The sequence below is a fragment of the Mizuhopecten yessoensis genome, unplaced genomic scaffold (genome assembly GCF_002113885.1).
Source record: "Mizuhopecten yessoensis strain PY_sf001 unplaced genomic scaffold, ASM211388v2 scaffold8213, whole genome shotgun sequence".
Taxonomy (NCBI): domain Eukaryota; kingdom Metazoa; phylum Mollusca; class Bivalvia; order Pectinida; family Pectinidae; genus Mizuhopecten; species Mizuhopecten yessoensis.
In genome coordinates, this window is record NW_018407435.1 from 2212208 (window position 1) to 2227614 (window position 15407).

The following is a 15407-nucleotide window of genomic DNA, read 5'->3' on the forward strand; positions in this document are numbered from 1 at the left end:
GTTCCAACAGCCTGTACAAGTAAGTATGACCCCATGGCAGACATTTCTTTTTTGATCCCAGGCATTGATAAAAAAAGAAAATTTAAACTCAACACGAACAAGGCAGCCGGACAAGACTCTATATAGCTCCTAGACCTGAGAGAACTCCATCACGAATTGACCCCTATATTGCAGGTAATATTTAAAACGTCATACCAAAGTGGTCAACTCCCTCCTCCATGGAATCAGCAAATGTTGCACCACTCTTCAAAAAAGGTGAGAACACTAAAGCGTCTAACTACCGCCCGATCTCACTTACGTGTATCCTATGTAAGGTAATGGAACACGTCATCGCCTCCCTTTTAATAATAAAAACATCATGCATAGATTTAGAGAAAAACGTTCATGCGAAACACAGCCAGTCCAGTTAATAGGTGACCATGCAAGAAATGTACATACAGGTAAACAAACGGACATGATTTTATTGGATTTTAGCAGCAAGGAATTTGATAAAGTTAACCATTCTAAATTATTATACAAATTACAACAGTACGGAGTAAAGGGACACAACCTGCAGTGGATCAGAGGCTTTCTCTCAGACAGGTACCAGCAGGTTGTCCTGGATGGTGATACATCGTCAACGGTCAAGGTAACATCCGGTGTCCCCCAGGGGTCAGTTTTGGGTCCGATCATGTTTTAGCCTATATTAATAACCTCCCTGACCATATAACATCAGAAGTCTTTTTGCGGATGATAACGCATTATGCGTGTCCCTTGGCAATATCAACGATGCAGCCATACTCCAAGAAGACCTTGAAAAGTTGCAAGTCTGTGAAAATACATGGAATATGGAATTTAACCCCAGTAAATGTCAGGTCATACCAATTACAAAGTAAAAAAAAACTTTTCCATCAAGGTACGTACTTCACAACCAAACTTTAGAAACTGTCCCACATGCAAAAAACCTTGGAGTTGATATTTTACATAACCGTACATAGAATAAACATGTAAATCGGGTGAGTAGTTCGGCTAATAGTTCATTAGAATTTTTAAAAGGAATTTGACAGTAAAAAAGGAGAAAATTAGGAGTACGCCGTACACCACCCTAGTCCGTCCCCAGTTAGAGTATTCAGCCTGTGTCTGACCCTCTAACTCAACAGCTTAGCAACCAACTAGATATCACCCAGCGCAAAGCAGCGCGATGGCTAAAGCGTGATCACTTCCCTCATTCGAGCGTCTCCGACATATTGGCGAGTCTAGATCTGTAGGTTGGCAAACTCTCCAACACAGGCGGCCAGTGGCCAGGCTGTGTCTGTTTTACAAGGTTGTCTATCAGCTGGTTTATATTCCAATGCCGAAATACATACAGCATCCACTGAGATATTCAATGTAGGTTGTATAAATATATCGTAGATCATCACGACATGCAGTTCTACCTCACCAAGTCACTAACTTATAAGTGTAAAAATATCTTCAGTAAGTATAGGTTACAATCTCATACACTAAGTATAGAAACAGGCAGGTATAATGGTATACCTAGAGCTCAACGGCGCTGTCCGCTTTGCAATAGAAACGACGTCGAGGATGAAACCCATTTTATTTTGTTGTGTCCAGTTTACTCGGAGCTTAGAGCCAAATATAACCTTAGTAAGTATCTAATTCAGGCTACTTCTAAAAGAAAGTCTATACTCAATATCTGAGCAATCGTGTATGTTCCAGCTTTGTGCCACTGACAACGTTTATATATTTTCTTTTGTATGTTGTCAACATTGCTATGATGTCATCTTGTATTTTACTCTATGTTCTCCGCCATCTTACATAAATGGATTGTAATATTTACTTGTATGTACATGTATACTGTAACTCCTATATGCTATCTGTTGCATTTGGAAATAAAGAAATTGAACAATGGAAATACTCATCAACATTAAGACTATTACAAATATTCATGCTTTCCCCTAGCCATTGTCCAGGGGAATGCTCTACCTCCTGACATAATTACCTCTCCTTCTACCGATTCTCTCAAGGCGGCTGTTAGCGCCGTCAGCTTGCCTAGACCCTAGCAAGCCACCCCTGCTTTTAACTTCAAATATGTTATCTTTGAACTTGAAACGTAACTGTCAACAAATTAATTACCATACAAACAATGTATCACTACCACTTTCTTTTACTTACTACTGCCAGACCAGAAGCCCTGCACTTTTTAGAACACCGTTTTTTAATAACCTGCACTGACGCGCACGCTGCACAAAATACTTCAAAGAGGGCGTTGCAGTATTTACAGATAAATAGATAGATTTTGTTACTGCCAAAGGCATGAATATTATTTTATATGAAAAGATACAAAAAATACCAATTAAAGCTAGCCCGAATAATTCAACCTTTCTGCTAATAGTACAATAAACGTATTCCTCAAATTGATGCCAAAACAAAATATTTTGTTATTGTATGCAACACTCATTTGAAAAGTCACCACGAATCAACCCTAACATTTACAGACTGTGGTTAAACAAGATGCTACAGAAAGATAGCTTATTTTATGCAACACTCATTGGAACCTCCACGAGCCATAACATGTAAAGACTGGGGTGAAGCAGGAAGCTACTGAAGGATAGGCGTTCATAGACAACAGATGAACTGTCTAAGACACCGTGAACAAGTCTTTACACATGTCGGAATAATAGAATATCACATGGGTGTGGTCCGTAGTCAGGGAAATCGCAACCCGAGGGTAAGAGTTTGGCTGTCCAGCGCGAGGCGAAGCAGCATCCTGCTGGACAACCAAACACTTACCCTCGCGATGAGATTCACCTCCTGCTTGACAGCCATGGTGACTCTTACTCTCGCCACATCCATGTTAATATGCGTGTATTCCATGACTGGGGCGCCTTAATACATTTATGTTAATTCCTTAGGGGTGATGAACCCTGAACATAAAATCAGAACCCCCTTTAAAGCGAAAAGTAACAATTAATATTTGTATTTACTTTTCAACAATTGTACAGTAATATTTCAATTAATGTCTCTTATAATAAGTCCAAGAATAATTCATTCAACTCAGTCAATGTACCTACGTCATTTAGCTTCAAGTTTTATTTTACACTCATGACACACGAGGTGTGTTACAAGAGGTCAACATTTTGATACATTTCAATTACAGAGCAAAGTGAGTACAGATTGTGTATACAACATGTATATATATAATACTACAGAATAATAGCACTGCATTTATCTTATGTCACTTAAAACCTTAATTGTTTTCTGTAGAAAACGACTTATTTTAGGTAAAACATGTAAATTACAAATAGAAATCATTCCTTTTAGCTTAAAGTTGCTTGGGCTTGTAGTGTAATAATTATGGATAAATATTTTTCTTATTGATGATATATAAGTATTTTGGCATTTAAACAAATAATGTGGTTCGTCACCTATACCTGTTTGACACAAAGGGCATATTCTATCTGATTTTTGAGTTGCATTCCAGCGTCCAGTCTCTATTGGGAAATTTAGATTAGACGTGCGGAATTTACAAATAATTTTCCTATCTTTTTCATTAAGTTTTGTTAGATATGATTCATACTGAAAGTTTGTCTTAAATATGGAGTAGAATTTACCACGAGAAGAGTTTTCTATCTCTTGGAACCATTTCTGTATAAATTGATCTTTTAACCGCTGTTTAACTACAGCTTTGAAATGATTTCTATTCATAGTACAAGTATTTTGAAAAATCCACAAATTGCTAAAACCTAACTTGTTTAATATATTTTTTATGTAATTATTCCATTTAAAATGCATTTGTTCATTTGATTGTGAAACATATGTCATTTTGTATATCAGACTAGATATCTTGCTCCCGCCAGTTAACAACTTAAACCAGAACATGATCATTCTTGTCTTGATTTCTACTTCCAGAGGATATCTTCCGGTTTCTCCATAAATCATGTAATTCGGAGTAGAATTTTTCACATTCATGATTCTTTTACAAAATTGCAAATGCAATTTTTTCTATGGTACTAGTGTTTTCGAATCCCCATATCTCACAAGCATACAATAGGATTGGTGAAACAAGAGAATCAAATAACTTAAGTTGCAAATCAACAGACAATGGAATATTTCTTATTTTCTTGTACAATGCATATAGTGCCTTTTTAGCTTGTTCAGTTATTTTTGTTTTTGCTTTACTAAATGTACCATTGCTATTAAATAATATGCCCAGATATGAATAAGAATTTTGGACTTCGATATTTTCTTCATTCAATTTAACACATATTGTTGTCTACGTTTTCTTTTTTCAAAGATAACGACTTTCGTTTTCTGTACATTAATAGTTAACTTCCAACTACAATAGTTTTGAAACACACTCATGGCATGCTGTAACCCTTCCGGTGTATCAGCCATTAACACAGTATCATCCGCATATAGTATTACAAATAGTTTAAGATACATTCCAATGTTAATTTGACAAAGTCTTTCTACATCATTAAGATATGCAACATCATTTTGGATTAAAAAATCGTCAAGATCAATCAGGTATAGGAAAAAAAGGGGATAAATTTTCCCCCTGTTTTAATCCGACATTGCAAACGAAAAATTCCGAAATTTCATTTCCGTTTTTAACACATGACTTGGTGTTAAAATATAAGTTTTGGATAACCTTAAAAGCTTTTCCATTTATGTTACTTTTTAACATCTTTTGCCATAGTCCCGCTCGCCAAACAGTGTCGAACGCTTTTCGAAAATCAATAAATGTACAGTATAAATGTTCCCCCTTGGGCAAAATATGTGTTTATTAATGAGTGTAATATAAAAATATTTTCAGTCGTCGAGTAACCTTTTGTAAACCCTGCCTGAGAGGGAGAAATTAGGTTAATTTCATCAGCTAATTTGGTTAATCTATCATTGATGATATGAGTAAACACTTTCCCCAAGCAAGACACTAGAGTAATAGCTCTATAGTTGTCCGGGTCGCAAGTTTCTCCTTTATTTTTATAAATAGGCTTAATTATTCCAATTGTCCAAGAGTCTGGGACTAATCCAGTATTTAGTATACTGTTAAATAACATTGTATATAACGGCATAAAGTTAGATAATGTACTCTTGATATGCTCATTTAAAATGTCATCATTTCCACATGCTTTATTATGTTTTAAATTATTTACCGCATGTTTAATCTCTTCCTCTGAAATATCTTCGTCTAGTATTTGGTAAAAAGTATTATTTTCTTGTTCGGGAATATATATGTTATCATCGTCCCGGTCATCATTTGAATTGTTCAGCTTTTTGAAATACTCAAAAAGTTCATTTATTGGTATGTCAGCTTTATTAGATTTAGCTTTACCAGATAATTTATCTAATACATTCCATACTGTTTTGGGATTACTATTTGCAGATTCCCTGATATCCCTTTCCATTTTATGCTGATATTCCTTAAAACACCTATTCATTCTTTTCCATACTGTTTACTCTTATTTTTCAGGGCTTTTTTGTTTATTTGATTTTTCACTAATTTATACTTACTCTTGGCCAAGTGAAACTCATTTCTCAGTTTTCTACATTTCCCAGTATACCATGGTTTATTAGTTGTACATTTATTACTCTTGCGCATGTCTGGATATCTTTTACCGAACGCTGACCTTGTGAAGAGGTTACCTATTCGACTCACAATGTCGTTAAATTCGGTTTTATTAATTTGGTCCACGGGTGTATCATGGAGTTGTTTTAATGTATCACTAATTTTGTTTACACCATCTTCATTATCGTTTTTTATTACGTCTACAAATATATTGCTTTTCTCACAGTTCCATTTGACATAAGACATGCTATTAGAGCTGGGGTTACCGTGGCTGTTATTTTCATTATCAATTCCATGTAAGACGAGTTCAATACTACAATGGACATCTGATATTAATGGGTTGAAATCAATAACTTTGAATTTCTTAACTAGCTTGAACAGATCTGAAGATAATAACACATAATCAATGACAGTTGAATCATTGCAAGTAACCTTGTCTGGCGACAAATGTCATGACGTCACAGCGCGTGTAGGCTGTCTTTCTCTCGGGAAAAAAAACATGTTTATCTTTTCATATCTTTTCAAGGGTGAAATCCTACATTAGGTCATGTTGACGACCGTCGAATTTCTCCAGAAAGAAGTTATTTAAAACAGTTTTCCTTGATACAAAATAGCTGTGAATTATAAACTTTATGACAGTACAGTAGGTGATGTCCTAATATCACTAACGAGTAACGGAAATTATCCTTACAAAAAGAGGTGGGTTTTTTTTTAAAGTTTCCAACGTACAGTAACCGAACTTACCATACACTTACTATTTTTTCATCAACAAGAAATTTTTTTTGGTATAATTTGTATTAAGGCAATGAGTACCAGCAAGTTAAAATGTAGAATTACCATTTTCACTAGAAATATTCCATAAAAATCACATGTTGACTTGCATTTTCAAAATCGTAGTTGTTCGAGATTAAAATGTCTGAAAATAGAAATGAAAAAAGAAAACAAGAAAATTCGACCAATGAAAACTCCCGACGCACGGGACCGTAACATTACAAAAGAAATGTTAACAATACAGGAATTGTGAATGTTTGATGCCTCATCTTCTATATAGTAAGGAGAATACTTCATGTCCAAAATACGCTTGAGTGGGACTCTACGTGGCAGTTATAACGGATGCAATGGTTACCGTTGACTTGTTCAGTGTATCGTGGGGCAGTTATAACGGTTCAATGGTTACCGTTAACTTGTTCAGTGTATCGTGGGGCAGTTATAACGGATGCAATGGTTACCGTTGACTTGTTCAGTATATCGTGGGGCAGTTATAACAGATGCAATGGTTAACGTTGACTTGTTCAGTGTATCGTGGGGCAGTTATAACGGATGCAATGGTTACCGTTGACTTGTTCAGTATATCGTTGGGCAGTAATAACGGATGCAATGGTTACCGTTGACCTGTTCAGTGTATCGTGGGGCAGTTATAACGGATGCAATGGTTACCGTTTACTTGTTCAGTATATCGTGGGGCAGTTATAACAGATGCAATGGTTAACGTTGTCTTGTTCAGTGTATCGTGGGGCAGTTATAACGGGGCAATGGTTACCGTTGACTTGTTCAGTGTATCGTGGGGCAGTTATAACTGTGCAATGGTTACCGTTGACTTGTTCAGTATATCGTGGGGCAGTTATAACGGTTCAATGGTTACCGTTGACCTGTTCAGTGTATCGTGGGGCAGTTATTACGGTGCAATAGTTACCGTTGACTTGTTCAGTGTATCGTGGGGCAGTTATAACGGATGCAATGGTTACGGTTGACTTGTTCAGTATATCGTGGGGCAGTTATAACGGATGCAATGGTTTCCGTTGACTTGTTCAGTGAATCGTGGGGCAGTTATAACGGATGCAATGGTTACCGTTGACTTGTTCAGTGAATCGTGGGGCAGTTATAATGGATGCAATGGTTACGGTTGACTTGTTCAGTATATCGTGGGGCAGTTATAACGGATGCAATGGTTACCGTTGACCTGTTCAGTGTATCGTGGGGCTGTTATAACGGATGCAATGGTTACCGTTGACTTGTTCAGTGTATCGTGGGGCAGTTATAACGGTGCAATGGGTACCGTTGACTTGTTCAGTATATCGTGGGGCAGTTATAACGGATGCAATGTTTACCGTTGACCTGTTCAGTGTATCGTGGGGCTGTTATAACGGATGCAATGGTTACCGTTGACTTGTTCAGTGAATCGTGGGGCAGTTATAACGGATGCAATGGTTACCGTTGACTTGTTCAGTGTATTGTGGGGCAGTTAAAACGGTGCAATGGTTACCGTTGACTTGTTCAGTGTATTGTGGGGCAGTTATAACGGTGCAATGGTTACCGTTGACTTGTTCAGTGTATTGTGGGGCAGTTATAACGGATGCAATGGTTACCGGTGACTTGTTCAGTGTATTGTGGGGCAGTTATATCGGTGTAATGGTTACCGTTGACTTGTTCAGTGTATTGTGGGGCCGTTATAACGGTGCAATGGTTACCGTTGACCTGTTCAGTGTATCGTGGGGCAGTTATAACGGATGTAATGGTTACCGTTGACTTGTTCAGTGTACCGTTGACATGTTCAGTGTATCGTGGGGCAGTTATAACGGATGCAATGGTTACCGTTGACTTGTTCAGTGTACCGTTGACATGTTCAGTGTATCGTGGGGCAGTTATAACGGATGCAATGGTTACCGTTGACTTGTTCAGTGTATTGTGGGGCAGTTATAACGGTGCAACGGTTACCGTTGACTTGTTCAGTCTATCGTGGGGCAATTATAACGGATGCAATGGTTACCGTTGACTTGTTCAGTATATCGTGGTGTATAGCTTGGTTGATGATGCAAAATGCATAATTTCTGAATCCCAAACACATACAATATCAACAAAAAATGGAACATGCAATTCAACCCGACCACAACCCTATTTTTTATTTTTTATTTTTTTATTTTGGTTAAAATTGCATCATGTTTATTTATCCCAAAAGCATGGCTTTTAAAGTTTGTACTTTAATAGTTCCTCGCAATAATTGCACTATTATAGAACAAATATATCCTTCATCATAAAATAAAATCGAACAACTGTTTGACCGTTGAAATACAAACGAAAAACTCCTTGGGGAAACATGTTATTATTTCTGTCAATTCAAGATTGTTAAGTATACAATTTGAGCCTCACAATAATAATCTGATTAAAACCATATTTTTGATTCGGTGAAATAATCTCTACTGGATGAGTTATTTGACAACTTTTTTGAAACCCTTAAATTTCTTTTCCACAGCCTCATTTTCCAGATATTTTCACAAGCTTATTACTGTCAGATATTAATCATATTATGGAAGCATCGATGATGCATCACTTTACTAAATTGATTATTGACAACTTTAACCTCCTCACGTCTTGACTTTGAATTTTACAATGTCATCGTCGATCCTGGTTTAAGGAAAGTTCTCGATATTATATAGCCGAGTCATCCCTGCAGGTCGGGGATCGAGAAAAGCATACACCTGCTGTTACCCACTGCATGTATCGTAAGAGGCGACTAATGTGTGATTTACTTTTGTGTCCCCAAAGCGATCAAAATATCTCTGCTGCACCCATTGCAATATTTGGGATATTTATATTCCTTTCTACTTCTAATAACCTTTTCCCCTGGTGCCTCGCTTGGCAATACCTCAGTTTTGGCTTTAACGTTAAGCGTTCGCCGAGGTGAGGAAGGTAATGGGTTTTGCCCCCAGGCTGGGCCATACCAAAGGCCTTAAAATAGTAGTTGTTATTCCCTGCTTAACGTTCAGAATTTTGGGGAATGGCAAAAACTGGTTCACCCGTTGTCAGTATAATGTGACCGAGCGGAATCCTGTGCTGGGTGCATTCGGCATGGTGTTTCAGTGAAGTAGCACTATAAAGTCGGCATCAGATCCGCGCTATCACAAGAAGGCAAGCACACCGACATACACTGCCTCCGGCACACACACGCAAGCACGCATACACTACACACATGGAGGCACGTCCTTAAATTACCGTAGCTGTTAATAGGACGTTAAACAAAATAAAACCAAACCAAACCAATAAAAACGAGTCGGGGTATAATTTTTAAATGCCATCCTTCCTTCTCGCTAAGAAATCACAAGTAGATGCATCCAAGGCGAATGCACATCGCCAATGTATCAAAACTCATTGGGTTGTGGAGGCAAACCAATGACGTTTAAAGAAGTGGATTTTGTTGACGAAAAAAACCTTCAAATGTCCTGTTATTGGCAAACTTGTTCGCATCATGACTGCATGATAAATTTAGATGCTACAACATTTTTTTAAATGTTCACTATATTCAGCCAACATAATGTGCCAAATAATACCCATTGCATGTGTATTACACTTTCGTAAAGATTTGAAATAGCTAAAAATATACATAAAAATGCTAAAAATTTAGCTTGAACAGATTGCATATTTTTGGAGACATCAACAAATGTTACTGAGCTCAAAATTAACATAAATATATATTTATATTTTTTATATTTTTTGATAAACCTTACTACAATTTGGCCTTAAGATGACAACTTTACCAGTTCCCGATTTTTCTGAAATGTTCAAATACTCTCTCAACATAATATATTAAAAAATGTATTTTTGGTGAAGGAGAACTGGAAGTGCGGTCAACATGAAAATATTAGCATTTTTCGTGTTTAAGATTTAAGCTACATGAGGTACTTATTGAGCTCATAATTTACAGCAGATCTTACTTTAAACAATATAGCGTACAACATAGATAACTATTTTGATAAAATAGTGAACCCTGTCGTACACCTCTGGTGGGCGACACTAATTAAGTAGGTTGGAGCACAGGCCCCGGGGACCTTTTGAATTTGCTAAACTTAATTATTAGGGTGCCACATACTGCTACGGAGCAGGGAATACCGATGAGACTGTCTTCTCGCTTTACAAATAAGATACCTCAATGTAAGGAACTCGGAAAAAATCACCTTAATTTAGTAGATATATAGGCTTATATTATTTAGCAACTCTTTTTTTTTTTCTTTTACCATACTTATTTTAATGACCTTTCGCACAAACAAATCACAACAGGTTACCTGCAAAAGCGAGAAGACGCTATCATCGGCATTTCCTGCTCCGTATGAATCAGTATAAGATGCAGCAAATTGCTATATTCCTTTTTCAATTTCTCATTTTGATTTTTTTTATGGGAGGACGAAGAGGAGATCTCCGCCTCATAAATTAAACTAATAAAACGGGATTGTCAGTTTTAGGCTAGTCACACTTAGCATCAAATTATGTACCTGATTAACTATTGATGAAGAACTATAATTATTAATGTAATTGTACAGTTCATAACTAATTTTTGTTCTTTTAAACAACATCTTTGCGATTTTTTAAGTGTTAATATATTTCTATAGATCAAAATGTTGAAGTGGCAAATGCGATCATTTGGAATCCGGACTAAACCTTACGATTCTAGATCTGGATACGGAAATTAGTAAGCACGTACGGAAAAGGCCGAAGTTGAATATCCGGTACAGTCGTTAAAGTACGGAAGTGTTATATTTATCAACCATGGCTGACAGACCAAAAATGAAGTCTAGAGGCTATTCAGCCAGAAAGAAAGTAAATCTGACATTTTTGATGTGTCTCGTGTGGATAGGAATATTCTCAAACATTTGTTCTCGAGCTTTATCTGAATCTGTGACCTGTGATGGTATTCAATGTGTAGAAGGAAGTTGTGTAAATGGCACCTGTCGATGCAATTACGGCTGGAAAGGCGACAACTGTGATCACTGTTCTGGGAGAGTTCTGTACGTTTGTATTTATCTTACATTATTTCATATCCTGATAACGATACTGACATATTATTGTCACTGTCATTTATTTAAAAGGTTATTCAAATCCTGCGTAAAAATGATGTTGATACAGGTAAGCGTGGTACTGTCACGCGCGAAGTTGTTGTCATTGTAAATATGAGGAGTCCAATCACAGGGGCACGGTTCAATTTATATCTGAGGCCTCATTGTTTACCAATTATGTATGGTAAACAAGGAGGCCTCAGATATAAATTGAACCGTGCATATATAAATAGAACCGTGCCCCTGTTGTCCAATACGTATACACGTACAAGAACTATTTAAGCTACACCTATGCAATGTCGATAAGTACACTATTGAATAATTTCACATTGTGTTGAAAGGCCCGATTTTATTACCAAGAGTTAAAATGAATCCTCAAAATGTTGATGGTTGCCAGAGGAAAGGCAAGAATCCTGTACACTGTCCCAAAAATCACAGGTATTTTATAATTAACTGGTGCTTTAATTTTTGCAAGAATTAATATAAGGCAACAGTGATGTCATAAATGACATAATATATGATAAAACTGTATGTATATGATATCTTCAAAAATAAAGAATGCAAGATACAAACTACGGAATGAGACAATATGACACAAAACATTTAAAAAAATAAATGACAAAGAACAATTACTTAAGGAATGATTTTTATTTTTTCAACATTTATGAGGTAATAACAACAATGGGTTTTTGGACATGTTTTACATGAATCGCTATCGCGATTCATTCAATATGTCCATAAACCAATTGTTGTTTTGCCTTCAAAAATGTTGAAAAAATAAATATCATTCCTTATATTTACATTGACGAATCCTTTCAGTGGATCGATATAACAACGAATAAAACAAATATACAGGGGTTGTTCCTGCTTATACACGGGTGCAACGCAGCGGCGAGAACAGTGTTTTTTCGCGGGGCAATGTGACACTATCGTGAGAGATCTTAGCAACCGTCAACAACAATAACACAGCAAGCTTTAGTTCCATATTCAATGTTTATTTGTAGCACAGGACACGTGAATACGTGGATATTTCACAAAGAACAGTTCAATAATATTTTAAGTTGTAAGAATTAAGCATCTAGGTCGGTCGTTCCGAGTGAGTAGTTTTTGTAGTGTATTACTACGCAGTGTGATCAGGTTACTATCAGTTCCCACGTGCTGAGATTCTATGAACACCTGCGTTATGCATTTATTAATGTAATTTTTGTCAATGGGTCTAAGCATACAGAATGTAAATATAATATAATATAATCACTTACTTTTTAAATCACGATGTTTAATTCACTCTAGATCCATTTTGCCCAGAGTTGTTTTGCCCTAATATAAATATGTCTTTTTAAGTAATAATTATCAATTTAAATGTTGTTAATGATAAAAAGTGTTAATTATTATATAACCTATGTACAGTGTTTGTAATCTGATATGTAGGTTACCTGTACAGTATACACCTGTATACATATATATTATCTGTACTGTGTACACCTGTATAGATGTTACCTGTACAGCATACACCTGTCTTAATGTTACCTGTGCAGTGTACATCTGCATATATAGGTTACCTGTATAGTGTACATCTGTATATATACATACCTGTATAATCACCTGTACAGTATATGCTTGTATATAGGTTATATATATAATTACCTGTATAGTGTACACCTGTACAGTGTACATCTGTATAATACCTGTGCAGTATACACCTGTATGCATGCCTGTACAGTGTACATCTGTATATAGGATCGTGATACGTACCTGTCCAGTACCCTAACCATAATTTTTTTGCTCGGTTTTACTACCAAATACAGGCTGTTTCCCCTAACTAAAAAGTGCTTTATTTTTCCAAAATAACAATAAAACTGAGGAATATATTCTCAATTTCCGTACAAATAATGTTATATTTTCCCAATTTATAAAGGAATAGGCTGTTTTAAATTTAGGTAACAAAACCACTGCCTTAACCATTATATCAATAATAAATGTACACTTGCATACATGTACGTATATGCTTGTACCTGTAAAATCTACACCTGTACAAGTGCTATATAAAATGTTAATTCTTCATAAAAATCCTCTCTGGATGAATACTTCAATTTAGGCATAAAATACTTATCCCAACAACCCACTCCAATAAAAGATTATTCCGCTATAGCTAACTTGTAACAGTTAACATTAGTACATTTTTTTTTATAACATCATCATTCATGTTACCTGTAATCGAGACATACCAAAGTCTTTAAAAATGGTAGTTTCTACTCCTGCTTAACGCTCAGCAAATTAGGAGTGGGACGACTGGTTCGCCCGTTGTCAGTATAATGTGACTGGGTGGGGCGTCCTGCTGGGTGTCTTCGGCAGTATGTTTCAGTGAGGTAGCACTATAAAGTCGGCATCAGTTCCGCGCTATCACAAGGAGACAAACACGAACATATCGCAGCCTCCCAAAATACACACACATACACTACACGCATGCATCTTGCACACAGGGGAGGCCGTCCTTAAATGCCCTTAGCTGTTAATAGGACGTTAAACAAAATCAAACAAACAAACAAAACAAACCTGTAATACATATGGTCCCTATGACTATCTAGCTATAGGTAATGCACAACATGTCACACCTGTGTAGGGAGGGTGGGACCTGGGTGCTATACCAGGTATTATAAGTAATCATAATCAGCTGTAAAGGTGAGGCAGTTGCCAGGCGACCAGCACACAGTCTATATAAGTGTTACATATATATATGTACATTGTATATGGTGACATCACTGTCTCTTATTATTGTACATTTTCATCATGATAAAGCAGGGGAAAACATTTATTTTTAACTGTATATATAGTGGATCAAATCCATGTGCGCTATCCAATATTTTCTGGTCAGGTATATCTGCTTCTGCTTTGTTAAAGAGTAATCCCTGTAGCCAAGCTAATAAGGTTGTTTTGATGTACTGTGTGCACCCTTTAAAGTGTGAATTTATTTTATAACATAATTCTATGTTTATGAATCAATTATTTTGAACTTGGTATAGTACCTAATTAAGCAATTAAGAGCAGATAATATCTGAATAGATATTTTCATTTTACCACTCATATTATTTCGACATTAAAGAACAAGTGATGCAGTAGATCAGGCAGAATTGATCACAGGATTAATGATAAAAGTCACTAGTGTATCAATTCAATGAACATATTTGATTTCCCTTTGTATTAGTTCTCTGTACCACCCTGGCCTCTATATAGATAGAGTACACTGTACAAACCTGGCCTCTATATAGATAGAGTACAGTGTACAACCCTGGCCTCTATATAGATAGAGTACGCTGTACCACCCTGGCCACTATATAGTCACTAGTGTATCAATTCAATGAACATATTTGATTGCCCTTTGTATTAGTTCTCTGTACCACCCTGGCCTTTATATAGATAGAGTACACTGTACAACCCTGGCCCCAATATAGATAGAGTACACTGTACACCCCTGGCCCCAATATAGATATAGAGTACACTGTACAACCCTGGCCCCAATATAGATAGAGTACACTGTACAACCCTGGCCACTATATAGATAGAATACGCTGTACCACCCTGGCCTCTATATAGATAAAGTACACTGTACCACCCTGGCCTCTATATAGATAGAGTACACTGTACCACCCTGGCCTCTATATAGATATAGTACACTGTACAACCCTGGCCTCTATATAGATATAGTACACTGTACAACCCTGGCCTCTATATAGATAGACTACACTGTACAACCCTAGCCACTATATAGATAGAGTACACTGTACAACACTGGCCTCTATATAGATAGAGTACGCTGTACCACACTGGCCTCTATATAGATAGAGTACACTGTACCCCCCGGGCCCCTATATAGATAGAGTACACTGTACCGCCCTGGCCCCAATATAGATATAGAGTACTCTGTACCACCCTGGCCCCAATATAGATATAGAGTACACTGTACCACCCTGGCCTCTATATAGATAGAGTACACTGTACCACCCTGGCCCCTACATAGATAGAGTACACTGTAC

General features: G+C 36.7%; 1 protein-coding gene across 3 annotated transcripts in view; it reads left to right on the forward strand.

Moving 5' to 3' along the window:
• The first annotated feature begins 11062 nt into the window (after positions 1-11062).
• The window catches only part of LOC110455354 (attractin-like protein 1), a 50876-nt gene continuing 46531 nt past the window's right edge, over positions 11063-15407 (forward strand). For all 3 annotated transcript variants that reach the window (XM_021505439.1, XM_021505437.1, XM_021505438.1), the window contains exon 1: positions 11063-11328. In XM_021505439.1, coding sequence (XP_021361114.1) covers positions 11090-11328 — 239 coding nt within the window. In that variant the 5' untranslated portion in view covers positions 11063-11089. The remainder of the gene's footprint in view (positions 11329-15407) is intronic.